This window comes from Podarcis cretensis (genome assembly GCF_951804945.1).
Source record: "Podarcis cretensis genome assembly, chromosome: 12".
In the NCBI taxonomy this organism is placed as follows: domain Eukaryota; kingdom Metazoa; phylum Chordata; class Lepidosauria; order Squamata; family Lacertidae; genus Podarcis; species Podarcis cretensis.
Window position 1 is genome coordinate 25952782 of NC_137181.1, and position 25736 is coordinate 25978517.

The 25736-nt window shown below is 44.4% G+C and overlaps 1 protein-coding gene and 1 long non-coding RNA gene across 3 annotated transcripts in view; both read left to right on the forward strand.

The window, feature by feature from the left end:
• Nucleotides 1–14652, forward strand: part of LOC307200061 — a 37162-nt gene extending 22510 nt beyond the window's left edge. Inside the window, exons 2-3 of the long non-coding RNA XR_013832313.1 lie at nt 13501–13688; nt 14584–14652. This is a non-coding gene — a long non-coding RNA (uncharacterized lncRNA). The remainder of the gene's footprint in view (nt 1–13500; nt 13689–14583) is intronic.
• Nucleotides 14653–23870: 9218 nt separating this feature from the next.
• The window catches only part of FAM171A1 (family with sequence similarity 171 member A1), a 73908-nt gene continuing 72042 nt past the window's right edge, over nt 23871–25736 (forward strand). Inside the window, exon 1 of one of the 2 annotated variants that reach the window (XM_079948300.1) lies at nt 23871–24308. In XM_079948300.1, coding sequence (XP_079804426.1) covers nt 24212–24308 — 97 coding nt within the window. In that variant the 5' untranslated portion in view covers nt 23871–24211. The remainder of the gene's footprint in view (nt 24309–25736) is intronic. The other variant, XM_079948299.1, reaches the window with a different exon arrangement.

Here is a 25736-nt window from a genome sequence, read left to right on the forward strand (position 1 = left end):
TCAAGATAAGACGAGCCTGTATCAGCTTCAGCTTCAGATGGGCCGAAGCTGGTCAAAATCTCACAGTACCTTGCTTAATTTATGTGAATTCCATCTAACACCATTTGCCAATGTGGTGTAGTGGTTAATAGCGGTACACTCGTAATCTGGTGAACCGGGTTCGCGTCTCCGCTCCTCCACATGCAGCTGCTGGGTGACCTTGGGCCAGTCACACTTCTCTGAAGTCTCTCAGCCCCACTCACCTCACAGAGTGTTTGTTGTGGGGGAAGAAGGGAAAGGAGAATGTTAGCCGCTTTGGGTAGTGATAAAGCGGGATATCAAAAACTCTTCTTCTCTCCTTCTTCTCCACATTTCCTGCCTGTCTAGGTAGAGATCCTGTTTCACTCAGATTTTCCCCTAAGTCTTGCAGGGCTTTCCTCTCCCTTGATCCTCGCAGGCTCCCTCCCCAGCCTGCTCAGATCCTTATTAAGGCTCCCGGCTCTCCCGACGCTGTTCTCTCCATCTTCTTTGCCAACACAGCCCAGGGCTGGCTGCCCTGTGGCTTCAGCATCAGCAGGTGGTGGCTGGATGCCATAGGGCAAAGGAGCAAGATCAAAGGGAGGTCAATCCCTGACCGTACATTGCAGATAACATCTGAAGTCAGCAGCTCCGTCTCTGAAGGATGTCATGTTGGAAGAGCAAAGAGCGCTATATGAGTTCTGGATCCTTCTCGCCTTTCACCAGTCTGGATGCCGGAGGCTGGACGCCAACAAAGAAACAAACACACCGTTTTCTTATGGAAATATATTACCCAGGAGGACGGAAACCAAACTGGTAAAACACTTACAGTAGTATTACTAAAACATTGCTGCATTGTCATTAGATCAGCAATGCATTTCCAGAAGGACTCTTTTAATGGAGTAAAAGGAATTGTCCAAATATTTAGGGGCAGCTATAGACTTGCAGGGGGAGGGCCTTTTTCAGCATGAAAGCTGCATTTCCTTCTGGATTACATTCTGGGGGGACACATGCAAATCATGGGGAGGGTGAGAGGCAAACAGACACAGCAGCAAATGAGATTTTTCCCTTTTTACAGTAGGATAGTTTCTTCTTCTTCTTCTTCTTCTTCTTCTTCTTCTTCTTCTTCTTCTTCTTCTTCTTCTTCTCCTCCTCCTCCTCCTCCTCCTCCTTCTTCTTTCTCTCTCTCTCTCTCCCTCTCTCCATCTCTCCCTCTCTCCCTCCCCCCTGACCTGGAAAGCCTCATTTGATCTCTGAGATTCCCCATTCCTGTCATAGACAGCGACATATGATGCAGAACGTTCACAGCTTTCAGGGTATTTTCACATACCCCACAAGTGTCCTGGAAAAACGAGGGTATCCCATTCCCTCCCCCACAAAAACACAGCAGCCCTTTTGCCCGATTTTGTGCCGAAATATCTCCCCCCCCCAAGTGCTTTTTCCGGGGTTGTGATCTTACGTGGCTCCCCAAAACGCACATTTTTAGATGACATGAGATAATTCCCCCCTCCAAATATCTATCTTTTGGTCTCTGTGATCTCACGCAGGTCACATTGACTTGTGCAGGACCACAGACGGGAAGATGCATGTCCCAGTTTTGGGACTCAACATGTTGGAGGGTATGTTTCCATAGCATTTATTTCAAAATTGATTTTGCAAATAGCTGCACTTATTCTTCCAAGTGTCTTTCAAGGACTTAACCTTTGAAGGTCTCAACAGCTTGGAACTGGGGTTGGAATTCAGCATCATACAATTACAGTTGGTCCATCAGCGCAAGCATTTCTGCCTCCCCAGTGGAATGATCCTCCCCCTCCCACCCCACCCCCCAGTGCACTGTTCTGGGGGGTTCTCCTCTCCGGATTTGGGTGAGGCATGAGGCACTTAGGGGGAGAAGAGTGGGGAAAGCCCTGTTGTGTTAGTGGGAGTCTTTGTGATGGCTTCCGCTAGCACACTGGGATAGATGCATTGGGTCCCTGGACACATGAAAGAACCAAGTTCCCCAGCATGAATGTCTCCAAAGCCTTACCAGGATTCTCCCAGCAAATGAAATCAGGTGATTGGCAGCCATCTCAGGAACTGAACCTCCATTTAAGGAATGTACTTTCCTGACAATTAATCAGGAGGCAAATTTAAGTGATTTTGTTCACTGAGGCTTTTACCAGTTCTTAGAATTTGTAATGGTACACTTTTACTGCTGCCACTATTTTGAATGTCGATGGCATTGTTTAAAATTATCCTATGCTTTTAAGGTTTGTTTGGGTTTCTTTAGATCGTCTTACTTATGGACTTGTACCCCTGCTGCCATTTGCTCCTGTGCTTTTATTGGTTTTTTTATTGACGTTTAATGTTTGATGTCAGCCACTCAGAAAACTCTGGTTTTTATGGGGCAGCACAGAAATGATGCAGTTGGGTTTGGGGTTTTTTTTGGGGGGGGGGTTAAGTGCTGCTATTTTTCTTCTTCTTGCTGGTCTCTGCTTTTGTACATTAATTTGTGCAACTGTCTATTTTTATAGACAGACAATCAATATTTTAAATAAAAAATACTAACCAAATTCTCTACTACAATTTCCCATCCCCACAGAATGGATAATATGACCAGCCTTGCTGTGGGAATATTGCCATTGTGGCCACTTACGACTGTACTTAAACATTTGCACACATCAGAGCTGGCAAATAGAACACACAACAGCCAGGTGATCACATCTCCTCTTACTAAGCCAAGATATGCACAAAACCCTTAGTCGCATGCGCAACCTCTTTGCTTCTCCCTTCACTGCAACCTGCGATTAAACCAGGAAGTCTCTAATTTACTATAGTTTCCTGTTGCAGCTTAACTAAGAAACTATGGCTATCATCATTGGAACAGGCCAGGATATTAAACCAACTTCAAGCAATTTGTAATATCTTGATTTGTTCTAAAACTGGCAACCATAGTTTCTTGCTTCAAATGAAACAGGAAACTATGGTTAATAAAAAAGGCTTCCTGTTTTAGTTGTTCACTCCAGCAAATAGGGGAGCAAAGGGGTTCTGTGTGTGAACAAAGGGCTACATCATAGCCTGATATGTTGATATAAGTCCAAACGTAACCAGTCAGTCTGGAACTTCGGGATCCCTCAAATGGTGGAACAATGCATGGCAAGGGCACAGCTTTGCAGCTTTAGTGTGTGATAAGTGTTCCAGTGCTGTGATAGGATATTAGGCAAGAGCTAGCTATTAAAGGTACTCCCCCCCCCCAAAGAAATTAAGCCTGCATCTATGGATTCCTTGAACACAATGGCTGGTTCACACGTGCATTTGCATTGCTTCTTTCTCAGCATTCGATGACAGTCAGCTGAAAGTGGCAGTGAGGTCGTAGCCTTGCATTAATGAAGGACACATTATGAAGTCTTTGTTGCCTGCGGATATTAGACTCGCCAAATCTCCCTTGGAGGTTCTTTGTTCTTAATGAAAGAAATCACACACAACTAAGTTCACTGATATGAATCTCTACCTTTCACTATTATTTCCTTTGTCTCTGTTCCCAAAGACTGTAAAATTAATCTCTCTGGGAAGCTGAGAAAGAAAAGGAACACAGAATTTGAAAGATAGCTTTCAAGTAGAGTAGCCAATTCTTAACTCCACGCCTGAACTTTATAGAGAACATTGCATTGTTCTTCCATCCACAATAGCCATGTGCAACGTTAGATGGGTAAATATCTTTCTCGTAGAATAAGCAGGTAAAGACACTCCATCTCTACATAGCTATTTTCCCCTCTTCCGTTGGACTTCAATTTCGTTACATATTCAAACTCCACATAGAAGCCACAACGGAAAGTACTGGTACTTGAGAACTGCGAGCTATAACATTTAACATTTTAGTGCCATCTATAGGAAAAGGACGGAACGACTGCAAGGACCATGATATCTTGTTGCCTATAATTGCTATGAAATGGTGGTGGTCATGTTTTTAAGCAAGTTGTATCTGTGTGATATTACCCATCTTTTGATATGCATGTATTTATGAGCGTTTCCCTGGTGATTATGAGCTAGATGATCCCAGAAATAAAATTTAAAAATAGATCCAAATACTCAGAATGGTGGCCAGTATTCAAAAATGTGAAGAAATTTTTTTGGAATAAATTTTGGGAAGGAAAAAAAAAGTTGTTTGGAGCATGCTTGGCACATGGCAGACTCATTCCATGCAGTCTCTGTGCAGCAACCAGTGTCACTCGTGGCTCCTCCAGACAACCACTTTATTGAGAATCCATCCTGATTTGTTTGCAAACTCAGAGGTTAGACCATGTCCGGGGTTCAGCAAGCATTCATTCTGAATTGTTTGTGGGGAGGTTATGCCACAATGAACATTCATCCTGATGTACTTGTGTGGTTTTTATACATTTTCCCACTAAACATTAATTCAGCCACACTTTTTCTATGCATTCCTCCATCACTTTCCCAACTGCAATTGTACAGACTTTATTTTCTGGTGTAGGTTTGAATCCCTCCCACAAAATATTGAGAGTGTGGTTGTGACCTCATTTAAGAGTTCTTAGGAATACAGCAGATATGAGAATCTTGCTCTCAAAGATTACTTCAGTGCTCTGTTGACACAGTGTCTGCTTTGTTTGCATCTACCAGATTCCACATAACCTTGAATTGTGCCTGGGTGGGCTGCTGTTAAAGACCTCAGCACAGGTCCACCATTCTATCGATGCCGTACTATGAAAAAGGGCCTTCCCCCCTCAGTGACAGTACAGCAGCAGCAGCAGGCATAAGATGCAATGCACAGAACTTGGCATTTATATATGCGTAACTTCATGCTTCTGGCTGCTAAAGTTAAATAGCACAAGTAGATGCCCATTGTCATCAAAAGCACTTGCATTTTTCATTGCTTTGGAGCTCACCCTGGAAATTATTTCTGGAGGAAAGCCACCTTAAAGACTTAACATATTTATAATGGCATAAACTACAAGACTCTTGGTTTTTCTTGAAATTTTTGCTACCCGTTCCCCTATCCTGGACACAAATCCTGCACTACTTAAGGCTCCAAATACCTTTATCTCTTCTTCTTCTTTGGCGATCACTTGTAGCTGAGTAAGATTGTCTTCCATAAACATGATTATTAACAATGAGTCCATGAGTGACTGTGGAGGCCAATTCTGGATCCACATGTCCTTCCCCAGTGGGGACATTGGTTTCCGGGTGGGAGTTGATCACGGTGTGGATTTGCCGAGCGTGCCTTCCTCTTAGCATGTTTCTCCCTTGCGTCCTGAGTTCGAGTGTCTTCAAAGTCCATGACACCTTTGGTAAAGGCTGTTTTCCAATTGGAGCGCTCGCAGGCAAGTGTTTCCCGATTGTTGGTGTTTATACTGTGTTTTTTTAGATTTGCCTTGAGACAGTCTTTAAACCTTTTTGTTGACCACCAGCAATACGCTTTCCACCTTTATCTAGGAACAATGGGGACATGGGAAGCTGCCTTATACAAGCTTCCATCTCAAGTTAAGGTTGTGAGAGACCCTTGGCTGAAACCCGGAGGAGCTACTGCAAGTCAGTGTAAGCAGTATTGAGTTAAATGGACTCACTATACGGCAGACTCCTATGCTCCCAACCTCCATACAGGACTCCAACATTTTAATATATGAATTGGTGGGCTAGAAATTCAAAGAAATAAAGAAATGTATTGGAACTGACTGGTCTGGATATTCCAAAGCCAGATATCTATAAAATTAACATTTCATTTTACAGCACACCTGTGACCTCTGAAGTGGAGACTGAGTGAGGCATGACATATTTCCAAAGCCTAGCAGTGAAGAAAAGAGAAGCCTCAGCCATAAACCAGACTTTATTATGGTGCATGAAGTCTTTTAAAAAGAATCTTGGGATCTTAAAACTAAGGCTTCGACACATATGCGAGTCCAAAAGCATTTCACGATGATGGCCTCATTCTATTACTTTCCCTTTAAAATGATGGTGGGATTTATGGTTTTCAAAAATGATGGTGGGCTGGGGCTGCTCTTGTTTTTGGAAGGCAAACAGGAACTGCTTGAGATCTTACTCCAGACCCATCATCCCTGACCACTGGTCCTGTTAGCTAGGGATCATGGGAGTTGTAGTCCCAAAACATCTGGAGGGCCGAGTTTGCCTATGCCAGATCTAAATATTTCTCATGGAAGGAGGCCTTCAAAGAGAACACTTAGCCCTCCTAGGTCAAGGGTTCAAGATTAACTGAGAGAAGACAACTTTGGAGAGTGATTGTAAGAACATAAGAATAGCCTTGTTGGATCAACCCAGAAGCCCAGCTAGCCTGGCCTCCTGTTTTCATGGTGGCTAACCAGATCCGTATGGGAAGCCTGCAAGCAGCACTTGAACACAACAACACTCTCCCGACTTGCAATTCCCAGCACCTGATATCCAGGGAGATACTGCCTCTGACCATGGAGGTAGAACAGAGGCGGATTTAGCGCAGCATAACCGGTTCCCCCACACATGGCCCCAAGCCAAAGGGCCACCACCCCACCACCTTCTCAAAGCCTAATAAGCGCTTGCTCAGCTTTGGGAATGAGATGAGGGTGCTCTAGGGCTGTGCCAGAGCCCTTGCACCCCCTTCCCGAAGTCTGGCCTCTTCCTCGGCTTTGGGAAGGCAGCGTGAGGTCAGGGGGAGGCATCAAATTCTGCTCTTGCACAGAGTGCCATATTACCAAGGTCCACCCTTGGGTAGAACGTAGCCATTGTGGCTAGTAGCCCTAGCATCCATGAATTTGTCTAATGTGCTTTTAAAGCCATCATTACCTCTTGTGGGAGTTTACAGTGGAACTATGCTCTGTGTGAAGAAGCACTTTATTTTGTCTGTTCTGACAAAACACTCAGCACCATTCCCTCCCCCCCCCCCCATATTCAGCTTCATTGGGTGACCCTAAGTTCCTAGACAGCATCTTAAAAAGCAGAGACATCACCTTGCCAACAAAGGTCCGTATAGTTAAAGCTATGGTTTTCCCAGTAGTGATGTACGGAAGTGAGAGCTGGACCATAAAGAAGGCTGATCACCAAAGAATTGATGCTTTTGAATTATGGTGCTGGAGGACACTCTTGAGAGTCCCGTGGACTGCAAGAAGATCAAACCTATATATTCTTAAGGAAATCAGCCCTGAGTGCTCACTGGAAGGACACATCCTGAAGATGAGGCTCCAATACTTTGGCCACCTCATGAGAAGAGAAAACTCCCTGGAAAAGACCCTGATGTTGGGAAAGATTGAGGGCACAAGGAAAAGGGGACGACAGAGGACGAGATGGTTGGACAGTGTTCTCGAAGCTACCAGCATGAGTTTGACCAAACTGCGTGAGGCAGTGGAAGACAGGAGTGCCTGGCGTGCTCTGGTCCATGGGGTCACGAAGAGTCGGACACGACTAAATGACTAAACAACAACAATGACAACAAGTTCAAGTATTATCAGGCAAGGAGAAAAGGTCTCCCTACTCACTTTCTCTAGACCCATCCATGATTATGATTATTTTACACCTCTATTGCTGCTCAGTGGTAGAGCATATGCATTGCATATCTGATACCAGCTGACTTTTGGAGGAAAGAAAAAGAAAACATAAAACCAGGGGAGGAGAGGTGCCATTGAAAGGAGTGTCCTGGAACTGGCCAGAGTTCCAGCCAGCTAGCCATTAACAAGAGTTCTCCATCCTGCAGCATTTTTGCTACAGGCGCCACTTGTTCCCTCTGCATCCAGTTCGAGTCTTCACCTGTGAAATCAGATGTAGTCAAACCTGCATCCTTCCACCACGCTCAAGAAGGTATCTGGATAACCCAGAGGTTTGCAGACATGCAGGAAGTCTTCAGAGAAAAACCCCGAGATGTAGGAAAGGAGTTTAAAACCCACAGAAAAGGCTGCTGCGTAGGTGAGATGGGGAAAATGAAAACTGGAGTGAGCAGAGGGTTCTAATTGAGTGATCTGTACATATTGTAGAGAATCATCTCATTGTCTGGCAGGTTAATGTCTTGATTCACATTATGAAGCCATTTTTATATGTCCCCAGAGATGGAAGTGAGTTCTGCCAATGGAGAAATCCCAAGATTTTGAATGTTGCTGAGAATGGGCACCATTTGAAACAGCTCAGTGAGGACTGAGCATGTTCAGTGGGTATGGAATGCTGGCTTACGATTGGTGCGAAATGGAAAATTTGGAGGGAGGGGGAATGGAGTGGAGTGGGTAGAATTCTGGACAGCCTCAGCCCACATTGCCCCATTTTATTCCATATTACAGGGGGCGGTTGTAGGGATATGAGTATTTGTGTGCATGAGAATTGGATCTTTCTATTGAAATGACCAAGGGACCAGCACTTGCACAGGAGCTCTGTATGTATATCGGGGGTGGGGGTGTAATTCTGCACAATGTGGGATATAGTCACATACTCGTGTGGCAAATTTGAGAATGTCACCCAGTTAAACTTACTTTGTCTCAACGTCCCTTAAAATAGTTCTCGGTTTGCTCCTTTGAAGATTTCTGCTGCGCATATACAAGACCCTTATTCTTTGCATCATGTGGTTTATTGCATTCTTTATATTAGTTACACCTAGTTTATTGGAGCATAAAGATCTCAGAAAAGGACTCTGGCTCCCAAAATAAACATGAAAACTTTAAATGCTTGGAGGACTAACCTAAAAGAGCGTTTCCTTCTTCGCATTCTCAAATGCAACCTATGGATGAAAGCTAAATCAGAGTTGTGATTATATTTTTGCATTTTTCCCCCCTATCCAGGTTCCTGAGATTTAAACCTCTTTACAATAGCCTCTGGCCAAAGCTGGCATGATTGTGTATTCATGAGGCCCTGGAATCCACAAAGAAAGCCAGGATTTATTCCATTCTGTATTAGATTTCAATCTCAAAACCATTATTTCCTTTTCTGGTGTCTTGTTTTCTACTTAGTTTTACTGCACGGTTTTTTGTTAACACTGACTTTTCATAAAAGATTGGCTTCGAAATGTGTAGATCTCTCTCTCTCCCTCTCTCCCTCTCTCCCTCTCTCCCTCTCTCTCTTCCTCTCCCTCTGCCTCTCTCTCTTTCCAGAACAGCACAAGATCACACAAAGAGGTATGTGTGCTGGTACTACCGAGAGGTAGCTACATTCCATTTCTTTTACTAACAAAGGCTGTAAGGAATGGTCTTTGAGTAGAGAGAGCTTAGTTTGGACACAATCCACTGGGAAGTTCTCCCTTGCAAACTCCATAGAAATGGAAGCTTGTGAACACGCTTAAATTCAGAAATGTAAAGAGAGAGAAACCACAACCCACCACATATTTATCTTACATTTTGCAAGGTACATCTGAAGGCCAGTTGCTGGGAATCACAGGTGAGGAGAGTGTTGGTCCTGCTTTCAAGCTTCCCATTGGTCCCTATGACAACAGGATGCTGTACTAGATGAGCCTTTGGCCAGATCCAGCAGAACTCTTCTTGTGCTTTTAAAGGCACACACAAGGAAGAGTCCTGTCCTCCTTGAGTCCTGCTCAGGTGTTCTTCCAATAGGTTATGGGACAATTAACCTTGACCCTGCACTTGACTTGTTTTCTTTAACAGTGGTGATGAAGGCCGTTTTTACCAGGGATTTATAGAGCAATTCTAACAAGGTTTTGCCCTAAGGGCCCACAATTTTCTCCATGACCAGATAAATGAACCCTTCTCAATGACCTGGCCTAGGAGCCATGATGTTCTTAACATGCCACACAGGAGGGCTGCAGCTCAGTGGTAGAACATCAGCTTTGCGTGTAGAAGGTCCCAAGTTCAATCCTTGACATCGCAAGGTAGGGCCTGAAACCATGGAGAGCTGCTGCAAGTCAGTGTAGATAGTATTGAACTAGATGGACCATTGGTCTGTCTCTGTATAAAGCAGCCTCCTATGTTCCAATGTCTTTGGTTAGATGATGATGCCAGCTCTGAAGGCACCACACCTTTTTTCAAGTGGTCTCCTGGAAATGGGAGGACAGTTTGAGAACCACTGTCTTAACTGTTCTCTCCGAGGTATTTAGTCTTGATCTTCCTGAGCCATTTATTTCCATCTTGAGTTATCTGTGATCTTTATTAGAATTAAAGTGTTTTCTCTGTGGATAAATAGCATCATAATGTTAATGATGGAACTCAACCGGCTTGATAATGGAGGTTCCTTTCAAATACATAATATTTTATTTCTGACAAGTGCCTCAATAGAAATAATATCTCCTCCCCAGCATGCTTCCTTCTCTCCAAACATCTGTGTGTTTAAAGGAAGGCCCATAGCTTAGTGGCAGAGCATCTATTTTGCCTGCAAAAAGTCCCAGGTGAAACCCTGAGAGCCACTGCCAGATGGACCGTACATTTGAACAACCCTAAGCTAAATGGACCAACAGTCAGATAAGGCAGATTTCTGTGATCCTATGTATCCTTCTGGCTTTTCTAGACCATATGCTCATAGGATTCTCATCCACTCTCTTCCTTCAGTTGTCTGCCAGCGGCTTAGGTTCATTCAATTTATACATTGCCGTTCGCAGTAAAAAGTTCTGAAGTGATTTATAACCAAAGCAAAGTATTCCCCTTTTCTGCATGGATGGCAGGTTGAAAGCTGAAACTGTGCAGAACTCAGCATAAAACCAACCATTTTTTACAAGTCTAGCATGTAGAACTCTTTAGTTTAGAGAAAAAGTGTGTAAGAAGTTTATATAAAATTATGTATGGCATGGAGAAAGTAGACAAAGAATAGTTTCTCTCCCTCCCTTATGACATTTTACCTGTAAGCTGCCTTGAGACTCTGTCAGGGAAAAAGACAGAGTATAAATATAATAAGGATGGTGATGGTGATGATGGCATCCATCAGTCTCAAGAGACAATGTGTGAAGTCAAATATCTGCATTAACAGCACCAAAGTGACCTCCCTGGGCTGCAAGCCTAAGCAGTATGTATAGAGGTCCTAGGCTGTCCGGACAACAAGACAGCCATCTCGGACTCACTAATGTCATCCAAAGGAAAGAAAAGCAATACGTTTGGCACCAGCTTGGCTGCAGGAGTTGCCAGAAGGAGGCATACAAAGCACCATCCAACCAGAGACTCTGCTGCAGATTTGAGTAGGGCTTGCACTGTAGCTTTTTCTTCTCCTGAAGATATACCACAAGGCAGTGGAGGTTTAGGATCTGCAGATATAGGGTGGTATACAAATTCAATTATTATTATTAATAATAATAGGACCAGAGTTTTCCTTCTCTTAGATGGGCTACCTTCCAATGTTGACAAACCCTATCTGCCCCTCACTTCACTCTACAGCATGTGCAGAAACTGCCTTCTTGACCATTGGACCCACTATTGGTCTCATCCGCTCAATCTGCCAGAGCCTGTCTTCGCATGTGGGGGAAGTCCTTAACTCACCGAGGATTTGAGATCCATCGGCTACCCTCACCTGGTTTAGCTGGCCAGTCGAAGCCACATCCCAGGAACAGGAATAACAGCAACAACACTAGCACTCATAGATACCCAATAAAGCTGAATGTGGAAAGATTCAGGGCAGGTGAAAGAAAGGACTTCTTCACACAGCTCCCAAAACCTACTCATGCAGGAGACAGCGATGACCACCAACTTGGGTAGCTTTGAAAGGAGGATTGGACAAATTCTTGGAGGCTATCCATGGCTTCTAATCATGATGGCTACTCTCTGCCTCCATGGTTGGAGGCAGTATCCTTCTTAATACAAGAACAAGGGGCTGGACTTGATGGGCCATGGGCCGGATCCAGCCAGACTCTTCTTACAAGGTTCAACTCCCTCCTCATCCACAAAGCTCTCTGATGACCTTGGGCCAGTCAGCCCATTTCTCAGCCCAATATATCCTAGCAGTTTGTTGCAAGTATAAAATAGGGGAATACTATGAATTTTCTTTGAGGAAAGGCAGGCTGGAAAAGCAATTAAATAAGCAACTGGATAAAATGTATGCCTAAAACTTTCATATGGATTCCAAACCCCTGTTCATCAAGCATGGTTCACAGGTGGATGAAGACTTCCAGATGCAAATTGCCTTGCTAGTTGCACACCCTGGTGTTCTGGAGTAAGGTTACCAGACGTCCCCGTTTCCCGGGGACAATCCCCAGATTTACAAATCAGTCCCCTGGCAAAATCCATCTATTTAATTAGGAAGTTGAAAAGTGTCTCCGAATTCATTGAAAAAAAATTGGTAACCTTATTCTGGAGGGGGAAATGTTTTCTGCATTTGGGACCTTGTTAAGCCTATAAATACACATCGTAAGCTTTTTTGGTGGTCTTGCAAAGTAGTTAAAGTAATAACTCTCACGTATTGAGGAAAGTAGGGCAACTGAACAGGCAACATTTTTGCAAATCCGTGCATGGAGTTCCTCACACACTCTGTGCGAAGCTCATCAATATACAAAACTATGTATGGATAGTTCGAAAAGTTAATTCTGACTCTTATTTCAAAAGCATTGCTGGTTTTTAAGGCTGTCTAGATACTTCTTTGGGTCAGTCTAGCCAAAAAAAGGCAAAACATCCCAGCTCTGTGAAGCACATTATTCCTCATCCCTAAAGGAGGACCACAAATCTGTTCCAATATGGAAGTGTTTGAGCCAACTAAGGCTTAAGTGGAGCAAGCAGAATGCCCTTCTGGAAACAACAATTTAGGATTGCTCATGATGGTAGGATTGGGAGATATAAAAAGCAGAACAATTGAGCAATATCCTGTTCTGTAAATAAAATACCGATGTTCACTCCAAAAGCACAAGCATAAGCGGTTGAAATAAATGTCAAATCTCCCAATTCAGAAGAGAGTTTTGTTTTGTGCATAAGATGAGTCAATAACCTAGGGTGCATAAGGCATCTCATTCCCTCTTAACTGTTGTGCTTTTTTACACACACATACCTGTCCCTTTCCTCACTTTGTTGAAAAATTCTTTGGATAACCAAGAAATCGAGCCATTATCCCAGTAGTGGCCAATGTGATGTCCTCTAGATGTTTTGGACTACAATTCCTATCAGCCACAGCCACCATGGGCAAAGGTTACAGATGATGGGAGTTTTAGTTGACAACATTGGCTACCCCTGTACTACCTGAAGTTTAATAGTAAGTCAAATGGTAGCACTCATAATCTCTCTTAATAACAGAAGCCATTAAGACAGGTCTTTACTTAAAGATGATTCAGAACAACAGAAGGTCTATTCCACCCCTCTGGAGGGAAAAGCAGCTGGGAGCACTTTTTAGAGGGAAAATGGACGGTAGGGAAAGGGTTGTGCACTCTGTCCCAAACATACTCCTCATAACAGCCACAAGCAGCTGCTTTTTGTTTGGGAGGGATGGGTAGACAGATAGTGAGACAGACAGATATCTCTGCACAATGTTCGACCCTGTAATCCCAGTGATCCACCATAGCTGTAAACTTTTATCATTCTTAATATGTAATTAGTGGATTTATTCCAATTTCAGCATGTATTTTTCAGCATGTGAAGTCCCATCTCTTAGGTGCTCAGGTGCTTTTCTGTTCCCTCTTACCTTGTCCAGGCTCACTGTTTTCCTCCTGTCTCCACTCCTCCAAACAAGACAGCATCCCAAGACACAAAGGCGAACTGTATTCTATTCAGTAAATGTGGACTGCTCTGCAGCTCTGGTTCTGGGCTCAAGGAGACCCTTGGGATGTCTTGCTCTGGCAAGTGAATGAGATGATAACAAGGTTTTCAACTTTGTGGCAAGTAAGCACTGAGGAAGTCAGAAAATGAGCAAAGTAATTGAGCAGAGGCTAGATACTTCCCCCCCTTTCTTTGATGGGGTTCCTACTTCTTTGCAATGCTGTTTGCTTTCCAACTTGCAGTTGCACTTCAGCTGCTTGGAGATCACTTGTTGAAGCTCAGTATGTTTGGCAAGTTGACCCTGTGCAGTAAAAAGTAATCCCAACTGAGCTGCATGGCGTTTACTCCTGGGGAACTATGCACAGGACGGTAAGTCATGTAAAACCCAATCAACTGGTTCTTCTGCTATGTGCTGCGACTGCTCAGCGTGGCTAGGTGTGTCACCACAGCCACCTGCATTTTTGGACTGTTCTTGGGGTGTGTGGCTATGGGGCTGTCATGTTGAACTTCGGCACTCTCAGAATCACAACTGTGCCCCCAGTAGGGGCTTTGAGAGCAGCTTTTCCTTACATACAGACCCATAACTCGATGCAGCTGCATATGCAAAAACAGGGGAACTAATGCAGAGAGATTAGGAGCTGGATACTGTCAGCCACAAATTATCATTTAACTTTGGATCTGATGCAAAAACATACCCCAATGACATCATACCATTGTAGTTCCATTGGACACAGTCTCTGGAATGAATACTTTATGTACTAGCCAGTATGATGGCACCTCAGATTGGCTCAGCTGTTTTTGCCATGCCCTGTTATGGTGTGCTGAGGGGTGTGTGTGTGTGTGTGTTTACAATTCATTGGAGAAATCTTTCATGGATTATCACTAATGCCTTTCCTTGATACAAAACAAACACACACATACACCAGATGAACTAAAAGCCTGCTGGAAAGGTCACATGAAAGGAAGTCTAGTAAAAATTTCTAAACTTAATTAAGGGTCTTTTTTTTTTTAATTACAGAGACTTTTCACCTTAAAATTAGAACTCTTTGTAAGCTGAGGTTTGCTGGCTTTGAATGGAGGGGGACACACAAACACAAGATTTTCCATTCATCTAAGTATTTCAGCAGATGAGATAGTTTACACGAGAAATAACTTGCCACTGAGATCATAAATCTTTTATGAAGGCTTGGATACTAAAGTAAGTTAATTGAAAGAAGTTCTTGGAAAGAAATCCCCCCCTTCCCTCTCCCCTGCAGCCATCCATGTCCCCCCCGCCCCAAGCATCTATGCAGTGTCATGTCGCCCTCCTGAACAATATGTGTTGGGGCACAGGGGACTCTGAAATCCCTCAGAGTTGGACTTGAATTGTAAGATATGTAAAGGAAGTTCATGGGGAGAAATTTTCCCAACCTTCTCCTCCTCCTATACATCCCTGCTCCATCATACATTGTTTTGGAGGGGCCCCTAATTTTCCAGGCTAGTTTTTTTTGGGGGGGGGATCAGAAGCAGAAACTTTTTAAATGCTGCACAGTAGTTTACAGTGTCTGAGTGCTTCAGCACTATTTCAGAGGAAATCCATTCAAGAAAATCCCCCACTCATCTCAAAGAGAGAGAAATGTTATTGATGCTATGGGTAGAAATGTCTACGCTGTCCTTCAGTCGAAATACTTCATAGGCTAGCTAGACATCTACCGTGTCTTCTCAACACAAAATGGCAGCCATCTTGGATTTGACAGAGTCCTTCGTAGTCATGATGCTTATATCTAGGATAGCCAAAATGGTACCCTCCAGACAGTGTTGTACTATGACTTTCATCAGCCTAAACCAGTATGGAAAAAAGTCAGGGATGACAGGAGTTGTTGTCCACATAAGCTAACCCTGGCTTTTGTGCTTCTGCCAATGGTGGAACACCCCCTCTTGCTGAGAGCATTCTTCCAGGAGGCAGGACATTGTAATTTCACCTCAGGTGACAAAATGGGATGGGCCACCCTTGGTCAGTGCCTGTGGCTTTTGGAAATCAGGGTGTGGAAGGTACGCAGGAGTTGCCTTTTTTTTTTATAACAACACTGATGCCATTCCTCACCAGATCCTCTATTCTGGGAGGAAAGTTGCTGGGTTTCATTTCCAGAAAAAGTGGACTGATTTTGTTCACCCACCTGGGGTTTCTCAGGCTCCCCTCGCACTGTTTAAACTTGGCTGTACATATTCACTGGGTCGCCAGCATGACAACAGGCAAGTACAAATATAGTATAGTAAGATAAGATAATCCTTCAAACACCCCTCATTAGCTCTGTAGTAGAACATCTGCTTTGCATACAGGAGATTTCTGGTTCGGTCCCTGGCATCTCCTCAGAAAGAAATCAGTGTAGGCATTACTGAACTAGATGGGTCAATGGGTTGACTCAGTGTAAGAGAGCTTCCTATGTTTCTAACCTTACCACAGCCTTGAAGCAGTGACCTTCATGAAAGGATTGCCTGTTAATTTAAGAGAAAACCACATTGCGGTGGCTGTATTACCCTGAAGATGCAACGAACCCAAGTACATTGTTTCATAGGAACTCTCTACCTAGAGTCTTAAACTCCCACCTTTAGGACTTGAATTTTATTCAGCCATGAAAATGCTTCCTTATTCATGACTTAATAGGACAAAATTGATTCCTTATGCCGACCCAGAGATAAAACGATCTGTTCTCTTGTTTCTGCTGAGTCTCTTTGTTAGTGCATGCGCTATCTGGACAAAAGAAAGAAAAGTTTGCTGGACATTTTGCATTTGTTAATCTCAGTAAATGCTTTTGAGATATGACACAGGACTCTGTACAGTAACAGATTGTTACAAATGGCTCTGATTCTCAAATACATCTGCCGGAGAAGTAGTATCCTTACAGCAGCATTTTGTGACATTTTATTTACTTACTCACTTACGTGGAAGGGGCTGTGGAAGTCTGCACTGACACAAATAACACCATGCTAAATATTCCTCCAAAAAAACTCTTTTGAGGTAGGGGAGAGATAAAAAAATGTGTGTCATGAGAATTCTTCCTCAAAAGACAGACTCTTATAAGATTTAAATTCAGAATCATTTCAGATTAAATCAAAGTGGCTTCCTGTATAATCTTTTTCACATCTGCCCAGAAGTGAATCCTATTGAGCTTGATGAGACTTACTCCCAAGTCATTGAATAAAGGATTGCAGCCATACTGTGTTTAAAATAAAATGCATGAAATAAAATGCTTAGTTTGAAAAGGAAAGATAAAGCCCTCAAATAATAATTAATAAAAACACACGTGAAACATAATCTTGCTTGCCTGTTTTACACCTAAGTATGTGTACATAGGATTGTATGCAGTCTTAACTAAGATTAAACCCCACTGAGCACAGTGGGGTTTACTTCGGAATAATCATGCATATGTTCTGCCAAAAAGAGCAGTGCAAAAAGACTGAGGGCAACCAATGAAATGCTCAATGTGGGGCTTTAAAAGTTTTTGCTTCTTAAAAAATAAATAGTTGTGGATTAATATGGAAACAGGACAAAACCAACTTATGAATGAACACATGTGAATTGAAATGAACTGGCGACAGGCTGATCCATCCTTTTCTATACATCTGTAATGCATTGGTTTCAAAGGCTACATTTACTTTTGGAAGAACTTAAATTTCCTGATCATTCAAAAAAAGCATTTACAAGGGAAGCAGAAAACAAATGTTTCCAAGGCAGCCAACGCAAATACATTTCTGATTTCTCCTGCTGTGATAATATAATCAGTATAATGTATACAGTATACAGTATAATGCCAGGTATTTCCCAACAATTATTGCTTCTCATGATAATAATGTCATACGCATTGACCGATAGTAGTCACATTTGAAAGAGTGGTATCATTACCATTGCTTCATTTAAAATCTGTTGAAAGTACACTATCACCATCTACTGCTCACTTGGCTGAACTACTGATAGCCAGTTTAGGTTGGGTTGGAGTTCAGCTGATGTACGCAACCTTTTAACTACCTAAATATCACAATCAGTTTTTTTAGGGAAGGAACTTCTCAACGTTGTGTTCTTGCCATTCATCAGATCTGTGCACTGAAGAGAAAGTGCCTTGTGTCAATTCATAGCAGTTACAGGTGTCACAGAATCCAGCAAACCTGAATAAGGACTGGCAAGAGAAGATAACGATAAGCAATAAATAGGAAGACCAACACAGGGTATCACGGCTGAGTCAAAAGTCTATTATCCGAGAGGCAAGTCCCTATGTAGTCTGGTGTCAGGAGACTCCATAATAATTTGTGACAAGGAGTGAATGAAGTTTTGCAGAGTCCTCAAGCTATGGGGTCATCTACAACCAATATCAAATAACCATATTATTTAAACCCATTAATTAAAAAATAGGATGTGGCCCGAGTTGGGTAATTAAGGTTCTTAATAACAATAAATAATATTGCATAGGTAGAAGTAAGGAGTGTGGAAATCAACAGTACAGTAAGCTGCCTTGTGCCAGATTGGACTAAGATTTTGCTCATCATCACATCAGAGAATCAAAATTAAGTAAATTAAGAGTATGCCAATTGAAACTAATGAGAGAGTAACTTATGCTTAAAGTATATATATGTATCCAACTTTCTGTATATAAAAGGGTTATCTTCAACCAACTTTTACTAAAATCAGACGCACTTAAATTAATGGACCCAAATTAGTCATGGCCATTCATTTCAAGGGGTCTACTCTGAGTTAAAGTTAGTTGAATACAGCCCAAAGTCTCTTTAAGCAAGAGAAAGACCCCCCCCCCAAAAAAAAAGTATTTCCTTTGGCTCACAATATAGACAACAAGGTTATTTAAGGAGATTAAATCCACAATATAAACAACGGGAGAAAGAACACTTTACAATATCCAAAAAAGCAGCAGCATATTTAGTGGATGGTTGCATGTCCTTAAAACCCTTTTTTGTACCACTTCACATAAAAGTGTTCAGAATTTGGATAAACGTATTTGAAATGTGACATTCTCCATTGTGACTTTGTTCTGAAATACAGGTGGGAAGTCTGTGGCTTTCCAGATATTGTCGCGCTGCAGCTCACATCAGTCCTGGTGGCTGTTCATACTGACTGGGGCTGATGGAAGATGGAGTCGAACAATATGGAGTCCATGGGTTCTCCATCACTAGTGAAAGCCAGCAGGTGTCAAGGTAAGCACTGGTAATATTTAGTGAACTCCGTTTTCCATTCCCTAATCCATACTGTGGACTACTTTTCAGGTGAAATTTCCTTCCCCTTGTCCTTCAGCATTTCCAGCCCATGACTTTAATTAATACATTTAATATAGAAAAATCAAAAACGTTGTAAACTATGCAGATGAAAACTAATTATTCAGAATCAGTGAGTGCATAATATTCTGAAGACTATGTCTCGGGATTAGTGCTAATATGTCACACTTGATGTGTCTGAAATCATCAAAGACAAGTATTGCACAAGACAGTGTCAACAGCTGTTCAGAAAAGGGATGGTTATGAAGAAACACATTGTTGAGTCTATATAATCTCTTGCTCGTCCAAGCCACCAGCTGCTTGCACTGATTTCAGTCCTTAGAAAAAGGGGTTTAGAATGGGAATTAAAGAAGAGAGAGCAAGGGCTCGTTTATTGGCCCACGTTCTTGATATTTTCAAAGTTGCTCTTTTGAAAAGATTAGGAATTACGGCTGCATACACTCTACATTTAAAACATATTCAAAGCATGTCTTTCCCAAGAGTCCTGGGAACTGTTGTTTGTTAAGGCTGCTGGGAATTGCAGCTCTCTGAAAGTTAAAAGCTGTGTTCAGGATTCATTTGCAGGAGCTGCTTTAAATGTATGGTGTATATGCTTTGAAGAATGGTAACAAAACAGCTTCCAAGGACTGGATCTGGGTTCCACAGTCTTGCATCAGTACCCAACCCTCTATGAGACTAAGTGATTACCTGAGTTGGTAGGCTTCATAGTAGGTTTGAAAGTCAAGAATTCAAAAGTCTCCATGTAAATTGTGGGCTGAGATAGCTGGCCAGAAGTGGGGTCTAGAGGCAGAGACAGGGGAAGGAGACCCAGGACAAGGGGAAATGAATTGTATGGTGGACAAGGCCAACAGGTAAGTGAACTGAAGCATCCACACCATACATTCAAAGCAGGAAGCTTCCAGGGAATCCAGGGAACTGTAGTTCGTTAAGGGTGCTAGGAATTATATCTCTGTGAGGATTAAGCTACAGAGCTCAGGACTCTTTGGAGGATGGTGTCATGTGATTTAAATGTATGTTGTAGATAGGACCAGAGATGTGGGAACTAAAGAGTGTTTGGAAAGAGAAAAGGCTGGGCTGGGGGAGAAGTTGGGCCTTGTGCCAGGGTGTGGCAGGACTGGCACTGAAGACAAGGCCAGACAGTGACATTTTGCTGCCTGAGGTGAAGGACAAGATGGTGCCCCCCTGCATTCCATGTGAGCAGGGCCAGCCCAAAACATTTTGGCACAAAATGGCACCCGCACCCAACCAGAAAAGAAGGGGTGAATGAAGAAGAGAAGAAGAAGAGTTTGGATTTGATATCCCGCTTTATCACTACCCTAAGGAAGTCTCAAAGTGGCTAACAGTCTCCTTTCCCCTCCTCCCTCACAACAGATACTCTGGGAGGTGAGTGAGGCTGAGAGACTTCAGAGAAGTGTGACAAGCCCAAGGTCACCCAGCAGCTGCATGTGGAGGAGCGGGGAAGCGAACCCGGTTCCCCAGTTTATGAGACTACCGCTCTTAACCACTACCCCACACTGGCTATGAAGACGAACATCACGAAGAAGGGTGGAATGAAGATCTACATCTGGGTGGGTAGGAATGAAATCAACCTTACCAGATGGTTGAAGTGGGAATCAAAGGCTGTTATGGGGAAAAACAGGCCGACTCTGAATCATGTTGGCCAGGAAACCGCAGAGGGCGGCCCCCACCATTTCCTCCCTAGGGAGTGGGAGACCAGCAATGTCTCCTACTTGCCAAGCGTCTACCAAGAGGCATTGGTGAGGAGCTGGCAGTTGTGGCCTCCAAGGAGTGCGCCGCAGCTATCACTGCTACCATGAAAGCAGCAGCAGCGTGGGCCAACCTTGCATATGAAGCTCCCACTTTTGTTTTAGCTTCATGGCTGTTTGCTGTGATGCTTTACTTTGATGCCAATGTCACAGCTGTTAACACCTAAAGCAGACGTTTGCACAAAGGTCCAAGTAACTTTACACAAAAATGACACAGGTGTGTGACCTAGTGTCATCCATCTTAATCCATCATGGCTGCTCTACTGTGTGCGTTAAACTTACTGTAACTGCTGAGTATGCAGGGCCCAGATTAATGGCATAAATCAGACTATAAGTGGAAATGGCAGAAATCACTGTTATCGCTCAGTGCATGTCCACTCAGAAACAAGCCCTGTTGAGTTCAATGGAACGCACTCCCAGTATGTCTAGCACAGGACTGCAGCCTTGGAAATCAAGTGAGATCAAAGACATCGTGTTTGCAGTAAGATGCAGGATGTCCCTCAATGTTCTATTTACAAAACTCAAGTCGATTGCTCAACTTTATAAATAAGAAGTTGAAATGAATAATGATGGCGGTCCTCCGCAACACATGTGCCATAAATGTAATGTCTTTGATCATACAGGATGTTTCTGTAATGACCATCCAAAACAGCTGAGGGGATTTGCTGGCACATCAAATAAGAAAAAGGCCGTCCTTACTGAGAACATGCAAAGGTCAGGCTAGTAGCTTATAATTACGTTAAAATTTAATCATGCTATACCAAGGTAGCTATTTTCTGTTTGCCAGCAGTGATAGAACTTGCCGGATGACAACATCCCACATTCTTACTTTAAGTTCAGTTGAGCAGATCCATCTATTCCCTGTTTATATCACTTCTGTGTGTGTTCATTTCATACGTCCATTCTTCCTTACTTCTGCACTAATCTGTGACTTTTTGAAATAAGCACGAAAAAGACGTAACAGGAAACTGCGGCTAATCATCATGGCATCTGTTGATTCAGGATGCACCAAGAAAGGAATGTCGTGAAGATGGCGTCTGTTAACTTGGCTTAATAATGGGGCTAGTCCAAGACACAGCAGAAGATACCCTCTTTTTAAAAAGTCAAGATGTGTAGGCTAGCCGATTATTTTGGCACCTGAGGCAAGAAAATCCCACAAGGGCTTCTTCCCATCCCTAACAGTGAAAATATAATAATGCGAAATATCACTTTTCATGACACCCAAAATCAGTTGTCTCACTTTGCCTAATGATAGGGTTGGTCCTGCTTCGTAAGCTGTGATATGGACACGGGAACCAGGCTATAGACTTTTCTCATGTAAGTGTCTTTAAGTTTTATGTATAAAATTTCTATGCCTTGCTCACAGAATCATGGAGCAAGCCTACTCTGGTTGGTTGCCTGTGCTCTTGATGAAAAAGTATGACTCTCCTGAACAGAATGCCCTTTCTTTATGATACATCCTCCCTTAGGAGTCCCTTTACCTCATTGTAACTGAAGGAAGCTGAGCATCAGAGATAACTAACAGAGTGCCCTCCAATATGTTCTTAGACTACAACTCCCATCAGCACTGGCCAGCAGGGCCAATGATAATGGATGCTGCCATATGTAATCTAACAACATCTGGAGGGCAACATGTTGGATACTCCTGCTCCAGGTGCTAGAGATCTAGGTGGGATCTTTTAATAAAGGGCAGTATAATAAAATGATGATGGTGGTGGCGGCCATCTCACTGCAATTGAAATACTGGGCAGTCTTCCCAGAGAAGCACCTGCTTTTCCACAAATATTTGCCAGAGAGAGAGAGAGAGAGAGAAGGTTTCACTGCAATTAGTGCTGAGCTTGTTTATGTGACCCAGGGCACAATAACAGTAGTTTTAAAGTAGGCTTTGAAAGAAGATATTTCACCCTGCCCTTCAACCATCCGATACGTTTTTCGTACACCGAGGACATTCTGCACCAATTCGACAAAAACAGCCAGACACATTTACAGTCAGATAATGTATTAATGGTGAGTGTTGTTTGTGTGTGTGTTTTAAAAATGTGTTAACTAGGGTCAGGAGCTTGAGCTGGCACACACATTTGTAATTTCGATTTCATGAGCACATTGAACAGCTTTGTTTTCTGTGATGCAACACTGTTGGCATTTGCTCTTAGGTCATCCATTTTCTCTTCGTGCAGACACAGAACTTTTCCTGTTCCTTACAGTTCTGATCCTGCAAAGAGGAAGAAGAAAGCAAATATCCAAATGGATCTTTAGATGGTGAAGAGGGCTGCACTGGAGGAGAGGTTTGTTTAATGGTGCTTCTGCTGCATGGTAACAACATGCAGTGTTAATTTATTGTGATTATTTAGTTGCTTTTTTCACAAAAGTGACCGAAAATTACTTACAAAAAACAAATATTAAAAACAAGAATAAAAACTAGAGTAAAAACAACCTAAAATGCTCAACAATCATATGTATAAAAAGCCAGATCCAACTCAACCCACTAAAAAGGTGATTAAAATAAGAGCCCCAAAGCCTGCCTGTCTTCTCTGCCCAGGGAAAATGAAGGGGAAATGATTATGCCATGGCAACCCAGTCAGATGAGTGGGGTACAGATAATAAAATTATTATTATTATTATTATTATTATTAATGGAAGGACCAGCAGGGCTGCATTGAGCTCTTGGGCGGGAGCTTTTCCACCTTTGCTCCAGATTTTTTTTATTCTTTACAAGAGGGAGGTTTTCGGATGGCATTCCCCCGTCAAAAGTTGAGTGTAGCATAAACTCTGGCTTATGATAGCTACTGCGAAAAGAGAACTTTTCTGCAAGATCTTCAGAATGTAAATGCATTCAGAGGCCTGAACATTTATTTATTTTCAACTGGCACCTAGCACAATTGATAATGTTGGTCCCTTGATCAATGATGCCGTTTCTGTAAGCGGGGTGTGTGTCAAAATGCCCCTCCCTCACCTGTTAAAGGTGTTGGGGTGAGGTGGGGGGGGGTTCATTCAGAGTAGGAATCCATTGAACGATCTCTATTCATGCGCAGGTTCATAGCGGGACTCATCTCTAAGACCTGCCGGAGGGTCAGGGAGGCCGGCGGGGGCCGGCGCCCACCTGCCGGCCTCCCCGGGGCAACAACGGCAGGCCCTTTCCCCATCCGAGGCGGGCTTTTGTGCGGGCGGAAGCAAGCCCCTCGCCAGCCGGCAGATGGAGCTCCGACCCCCGGACTCCGCTCTTGGAAACCGGGGAGAGAGCCTGGGGAAGGGAGGAAGGGGTTAAGGAGCTGATGGTGGCGGAGCCTCGACGCCTCTGGAGGGAGACCCACCCGCCGCGCGCTCCCCCTCGCAGCCCACCCAGCCGCAGTGGTGGGAGCAAGGCGCGCGGGATGCTGCCGGGGCGCAGCGCAGGGGCAACGATGCAGCAGCAGCAGCAACCGGAGAGGGCAAGCGGGGCAGCGGCAGGAGGCGCGGAGGGAGGCGCGGAGCGGGCCAGCCCCTGATGCGGCTCTTTCTCCTCCTCCTCCCCCTTCTGCTGGGCAGCGGCTCCGGCAATTCCCTCCCTCCCACCTCCTCCTTCTCCACCTCCTCCTTTCCCGGTGGCGGCGGCGGCGGCCGCTGTTGCCACGGCGGGGGAAAATGAGCAAGGCGGCGGCGGCGCTGCTGCTGTGCCTGCTGGGCTGCAACGTGTGGAAGGCGGTGACCAAAACCTTAGGAGCGCCCGGCGCCGCTCAAGGTCGGTGCGAGGGGGGCCCGCTTTTGTGCCGCGGCGACGGTGAACCGCAGCGCCCAGCGCGCACCCCGGCGAGGGTCTCGGGATGGCGGGATGCGTTATTGCTGGGGGGGACGGACGGCGGAGGGGGGGTGCGCCTGGAGGGATCCGGGGGTTGCTGCATAGAGAGAAGGAGCGCCGGAGGTAGTTGCTTCTCTCGGCGCGAGGGGGCGGCGCCCGCCGTGACGCCCATCGCCGCCGAAGTGAGCTGCAGGGCGCTCGGTGGTGGCGGCGGCGGGGCGCCTGGCTCGGAATCCGCCGCCCCGGAGGCTATTGTTACCGCAGCCTCCGCTTCGGCTTTGTGCTTCCCGCACGCTTCGCTTTGCTTTTCCGCCTTCTCTCTCCCCCCCCCCCCCCCAATCCTCCTTGCCTCCCCTTCGCAGGCTTTTTCTGCGCAAGTCTTGAGTCCCCTCCTCCCCCTTGACTCTTGTCGCGATGCTGCCGCGGTGATGGGCGCTTCAGTCTCCCCCCCCCCACCCCCCAGTTGCTTCCTCTTTGAGGATTCGGATTGGTGTTAGGGCGGCTGGCCTCTGCGTGCATGTTTCTGCTGGAGGCTGCTTCGATTTGGGGGTTACTGGGTTGAATCAAAATGAGGACGAATGGGAGCCTTTCTGTTCAACTGCAGGTCTCACCAGGTCCTGAAATAAAATTATCTACTGTATTATGCAAGAAGGGGGTGCCTGACCCCCCAAAAACGTGGGGGAGAAGGGCCATCTGGCAAACCTTTGATTCCCACCCCCACCCCGGGGAAAAAAGACCCCTTGACAAACTGTTCTGCACTGCTGGTTCCACAGGGCTTCGCTTCTTGCTAAAACCCCTTCCTGCTGCCGCTTTGCTCCACCAGGTGTTTGTTGTATTGTGGCTGGTTTTGCTCCTGTGGCCTTTCAGGTTGTGTGACACACACACACCCACTTTCTTTTGGTGGCATTGGCTGTCTTTTATGGACCCAGCTTGGCAGCGACAACCCCTGCCCTCGAAGGTTTAGATTCTCTTCTCTGCCGCCTGGCTCTATTAAGATTCTTACTCTGGGGAAAGCAGCTTTCAGAAGAGCTGCCCATCCTGTAGTCTTTGCACAGGGCCCTTTTGCAGGCTTTGCAAATACAAAAGCAGTGTGTGTGTCGCTTGCTAGTCACGCTTTGGGCTCATCTGTTCAGAGGTGACCATATGCGATTCTCATTTCTTGCTATGCTGATTTTATCCATCCCCGCCCCCTACCCCGGCACAAATAATCCTATATGGCAAAAGCCTTAAGTTTAGAGGGAGCATAGATGATGCTGGAGCCAAATCTGTAAAATTAGCACTTATTAGGCCTTATTATTATTGGAACCAATTTTTGCCCATTGAGCTCCAACCTATTTGCTGCGTATCCTTCCATCCACAAAATGCACCTGT